This window comes from Drosophila bipectinata, chromosome 2L (genome assembly GCF_030179905.1).
Source record: "Drosophila bipectinata strain 14024-0381.07 chromosome 2L, DbipHiC1v2, whole genome shotgun sequence".
NCBI lineage: Eukaryota > Metazoa > Arthropoda > Insecta > Diptera > Drosophilidae > Drosophila > Drosophila bipectinata.
The window spans coordinates 17,815,140-17,820,710 of record NC_091736.1 but is presented as its reverse complement, the minus strand read 5'-3'; the positions used below and the strand labels follow the sequence as shown (position 1 = coordinate 17,820,710).

Sequence of the window (5,571 nt, the reverse complement as noted above, 5' to 3'; positions counted from 1 at the left end):
GCAATTCCAGCTACTCAATACCCATCATCATCAATACCTCCCATACACGTGTTACACGCACTGTATATTATGGCCGAAATAAGCTCAGCAACCGACCCAGTTAGGGCTCTGCATTTCCATAGCCTGGTTCAGATTCAAGTTTGCCCAATCGTAACGAAAGCCTGACACAAGGGAGACTCCGTCCATCAAATGCTACCATATTTGTTTAGCTTGATTACAGACCAAATGTGATTTAAGGCACGTTAAGTACACACAACTGCACCCGAGTGCACCTATATCGGGAAGGGGTAGTAGGATCTACAATCAAAGCTCAGATAACAACAATTTGGAGAACGACGGACACTAAGTGGAGGCATGGGCTGTGGTCAGCTGCAGTTCCACTTTACTGCGACTCCCAGGAAGCCATAAAATATGCAGGTACACGCCCCACACATCTCCACTCCAAGCTGGTCAACTTTTATGGGTCTGCCGCAATATTTTCCAGGAAAGCTAAAGAAAATCTAACAAGTATACAATTGTTTATTTTGAAAGTAGTTTTTAAGTTGCCATCAGACTGCTAGGATAGTTTTGAAAATCATTCCAAGCTTCAGCTGCAGGACCTGCTCAACAGCTGAATTCCTAGGAGCCAGTGTTGTGGTACCGATTGCGGAAATTACGGCCAAAATCGTAGATTGGCGTGAAATCTCCGACTTCAGTTGGAAAATCGTTTTCCGCTGCTGATACTGCAGTGGGCCAATGGAGATGGACTATGCCAGGAATGCCGCCTCGGGCGAAGCCTTCTCCGAGTTGATTCAGTCCAAGTGGCAGTGGCAGTGGCACTGGCAGTTGTTGTTCTCGCCTGTGGCTGTGGTGCTTTGGTGCTTGGTCCTCTGGTGTGGTGTCTGGGCCGCTGCCTGTGATGCCGCTGAAACCACAGACGAAAACCAACCAGAACAACACAACCGGTAACAAGCTGCTCTTGGTTCTTTACTCCGTCTGGTGAGCAACTAAACAGGAAGAAATTTTTAGCTAATTCTAGGTGGGATGTCGATTCAAAAGTATAGCCCAATTGTAGGCAAAGAAAGTCCATGTTTTTCCCAGTGCCTTACTGACTAAAACCATCGAGGTTGTGGGTCAATTGATGTTGATTTCACCTTCCAGTTAACTCGTTGTTGCGATTGCCTCACTGTTCCCAAAAATTGTCTTTGTGGTCTCGTTGTGTAATTAAGTAAAAGTTTCGCCCTCTTAATGCAATCTCGGCCTGCCTTCCTTTCGCATAAATGACAAATCGTTGTGGTTGAGCAACTTTAAGTGCTGGGGAGTCATAACAACAAAAAAATAGGAAGAACCGGACAAATCCTTTGATTTGTGTGCGTGCCAATGCCAAATTGCTTAATCTCCCTGGGCACGCACACTACCAGTGTCTCCCTGCAGAGACACTTGACCCAATTTTTAATCACTTTCCCAGCACACATGCTCACTTCTCGGCCGTCCACTCCGTCCGTCCGCCATTCTGGCATAAATATGTGTCTTAAAACTTTCTACCTGGCCAGGGCTAAACTTTCTGTTGCACGTTTTAAGCTGCCCCAGCAGATACTCCAGCATCAGAGGCGAAACAAGCTTAAAAATCTGAATAAAGCCACAACGACATAATGGCAGGGGAGCTAAAAACTTTAAATTCGAGATGATATATTCGCTTAGAAATGATTCAAGTATGGATATTAGAATTAGCTTTAAGTATTCTTAAGAGTATTGCATTTTTTAAGCCTTATTATTGAAGCTTTGAGGGGAAGTACCTCTATAACTTATATAGATCTATAGTTTTGCTACCATCTCTAGTTCCATTTGTTTGTCAGCCACTTCTGAGGTAATTTCTGTGTTACAAAATATTCTAAAAACACATTGGCACAGCACGCAAGGAGCAAGGAGGCCAGGTCGGGCCAGGCCAATTGTGTGGGAAGTGTGCTCTTTTTGTGGCGAAATGCAAAAGTTTCCAACAATAATAAGCAAATGCCCAAAAGTGAGCTCCTGTCCCACTGCCTGTTCCACTGCCGGCTACAATTGCCGACTACAACACTAAAATCCAAACAAAAAACATATCCCTCTTGCTGGGGACGTTGTTGCTTGTGCAAATACGATTAAATATGGCAAAAGTTGTGCGTACACACACGTCGGCCATTTTATTTAGATTGCGAACGGAGAGAACGAAACGGATCCAGGACCAAAACAGCGACACCGACAACATTGAGGTCGTCGTCGAGGGGCCCTCAAAAATTGTTGCAAGCACCGGCAAAAAATGGGCTTATATACTTTCAGGAACTTTTTGCATTATGAAAGCCTTGTTTGTTAGATTTTTCTCACTGCATATGTGTGCTTTGGCTGCTAACAAGACCAACACATGTTTTTGTGTTTGGCCCGTGCCCCACAAAGCACAGCAATTCTGTTAACAATTTTATTATTAAAATGATGTCAGTGGCTCGGCTCGTCCCTCGCACCACGGTCCGGCAATTGACCACAAATGCATTACTGGTAACCGCCTCCACCTTCGCCCAAGTCGCATTACGTACAAAAATGGCGCACAACTCCATGCCATGCATAGATAAATAAGTGAATGTGCGATCTCTGTGGTAATCCCCAAACGACCTACAAGTTGTCGGTCAATGTTGTTGAAATTTTTGCCCATTTTGGCAGCCAGCAACTTTCTAATTGATATACATTATTCACAATAATTGTATTTATCCTGGCTTGTAGGTAATAGTTTTGAATAGAAAGTGTTGCTATATGGGCTAGTGAAAGCGCAAGTTCTACGGTTTATACCTCAGGCGCTTTAGCTACCTGATTATATGCCAAATGTCCTGAGCTCCTGAGCTCCAGTTATTACGTTTTACTTATTGCATTTTTCTGTTTTTTGCATTTTCGCTAGAGCTCGCAAAACGATATGGGAGAAGTGCACTGGGAATGGAAACGGGTAACGAGGTTGGTAACGAGGACTCTGGCAGAGCCCCAGCATGGGGCTCACATGACATCTGGCTGAGGAGAGAGCAGGCAACTGCACTTGGCCATTGTTTGTTTGTTTTTACAACTCTGATTGAGGTGAAATTGCATATTTCTGTGCGCTTCTTTCATTTCATTTCATTTCGCACAGCTCCTCCATCTCAGCCTCCATCTTAGGTCTCTGGCCAGGATATTTTCAAACGTTTTATTGAATGTCGTTTACCGCCTGCACGGGATGCCTGCTCCTGCTCCTGCTCCAGGACTGCACCTACTTTAGCCATGCTTCCTTGGCTGCCTTGGCTTTGTGTTTATTGTGCGAATAAATGTCAACAATGGCAAAATGTACACGGACTGCTAGGCGATTTGGTAGGGGAGTGATTGGATATTTATTTTCCTTTGAGCTTGCAGGCGAGGCAAGTTACTAGAACCTTTAATCCTAGCTTGACTTTAAGCACAAATGGTTAAATATTATAGGCTGAGAAGCTAGAAACCCCTAATCATCTATCTGTTAAGTGTCGTCCCGTCTTGGCAGGCCTTGCCACATATCTCAAATATTAAAAAACATCCGGTGATATACCTAGCAGCTCTGCCCATAGGCATATATGTATATACAAACATTCCTCTGCAATAACTCTTCAAGAATCACATACAGCTGCATCAGATCCAACAGTAAAATATATGAGCCTACAATGAACAACCTGATTGAGAGTCATGCCCTTTTTGAGATCCTTAAATCGCCCATTCCGAGTCCCCATATTGTCAAGGGCAACAGTGTCGGTGACGAGCCGGAGTCAGGAGTCTCAGGAGGCGCCGCCGTACAGCTAAACGTCAATGCCCAGGAGTTTATTCCGCGTTGCAAGGTAGAACATTCTCAGACAGTCACAGATGAAGGAATTGACGCAGATTTAGTTTCTAGCAAATGTAATGAGCCAAAACTTAAGACCAAACTAACGCTGCCCTGGAAGGGGTTCCCAAAAAAGTCCGAGAAAGGTAAACACTCTTCGAAGCCCTTTGAAACTCAGTGATACCTCTTTCTAAACCCTATTATATAGCTTCTCGGACTGCCCAGGTAGTTTTACTCAACGATGTCGACTACATGATAGTGCCACGAATCAAGAGGGTGAAGAAGACAAAGGATGAAACTAAGGTAGTATCGGCCGAGGCTAAGCCTACTGAAGGAAAAGCCAAGTTGGCCAAAAATGATGAGACAACTCCGTCGGAAGCTGACCTCCAGAATGCGCTGGTGGCAGAAAAGCGAGTTGAGGCCGATGAAAAGCGACGGCAGCAGGAGCGGAAGGTCGCCCTGGAGGCCTTGAAGTTAGTGGAACAGAGACGCCTGCGAGGCCCTCTGGTCGGTTCCGGTGAAAACACCGAAGAGTCCGAAAAAGCCAATCTAATCATACACCTCTCGCGGTCGCCCGTCCAGTTTAGCCCCGAGGAACGGATCCGCGTGGACCGTCTGAGAATAGCCAAGAAGGAGCGAATCGAACGAGTCCTGCGGGAAATGAAGACAGAGCTGGAGGCGCCACAAGTGGCCCAAGTGCCAAAGCAGAAAAAGAGCCCCTCGCCACCGAAAACCAGCAGTCGAGTTCGAAAGAGATATATTCCGACAACCAAGGAGTGGGATGAAAAGTGCAGGGAGAAGCTCCTGGCGACCATAGACGCCGCTGACCATTGCACTGATCCAGAGGACAAAAACTGGAAGCCTAATCTGGCTCATGCGAGGATGGTGGAGCCACTAGTGTCTTCGACTTCATACAACATCATGCCAACACAGGTCATAAAGCTGGAGGATGCGAAGGCAGCAGCGTCGCCGCGTTTCTGTCCGCCGGCCAGGGTCCTCCAGGGCGAGCAGCGCAAAGGCAACCTCACATATTCGAGGCACACACCCCCCCGGAGCCCCCGATCCGCTCCTCAGGGTCCTATGAAGACGATCTTTAATAAGTCTGGAAAAATCATCCAGCGCTATACCATTGATCAGTTGCTAAAGTTCGAGCCCCAGCCCGGGCAGCTTGAAAAGCCCAATTTTCTGGAGTCTGCAACCCGGCTGGGGTTTCTCTGCGACTAGCATTTGTTTTTTGATTTCCGTTTGTGTTTCTTCAAATTGTTATTTAGTTTCTTTCTGTTTGTTACAATGTTCCAATGATTCTCTGTTGTTGTAATAAAAACAAATTTCAACTCCCATGTGATATTCACTTCATTAATTCATTGACTTTTGCAATCGCCTTTTGCCATTTGACTCCCGTAATTGAGCGGTGCAATTTTTCATGATATTCCGTGTTACTGTCCGCTGCAGTGGCCAGGTGCAATAATTTTAATACCATTATTATGCTTATTATTATATTATTGCCTCCCGTGCAGAGTAGCCGAATGGCTTCTACTGAATATTAAATTTGCGCTGAAATTTTGTTTTAATTTCATTAAATGGGCAGTTCGAGCGAGCAATTCACACATCGATGGAGGGTCTCCCGCTGCACTGAAATAAATTTAACAGGACGAATCCCCTGCGGCTCCTTGTAACTGAGGCCGAAGCGCAAAAATATTGACATGTGGCTATGGCAACGACTGCTATGCTGCGGGGCTCCTGCTGGGGAAAGC

At 45.7% G+C, this 5,571-nt stretch overlaps 1 protein-coding gene across 1 annotated transcript; it reads left to right on the top strand.

The window, feature by feature from the left end:
* Positions 1-3,517: 3,517 nt before the first annotated feature.
* LOC108132207 (serine/threonine-protein phosphatase 4 regulatory subunit 2) lies at positions 3,518-5,155 on the top strand. The gene is made up of 2 exons (XM_017251531.3): positions 3,518-3,963; positions 4,026-5,155. The coding sequence occupies exons 1-2, from the start codon at positions 3,576-3,578 to the stop codon at positions 5,039-5,041; spliced, it is 1,404 nt and encodes a 467-aa protein (XP_017107020.3). The 5' UTR covers positions 3,518-3,575; the 3' UTR covers positions 5,042-5,155.
* The last annotated feature ends 416 nt before the right edge of the window (positions 5,156-5,571 follow it).

Coding starts and splice junctions, on each gene's coding strand:
- LOC108132207 (XM_017251531.3), top strand. CDS start 3,576: ATGTATATACAAACATTCCTCTGCAATAACTCTTCAAGAATCACATAC. Junction 3,964..4,025: donor CCCAAAAAAGTCCGAGAAAG/GTAAACACTCTT, acceptor CCTATTATATAG/CTTCTCGGACTGCCCAGGTA.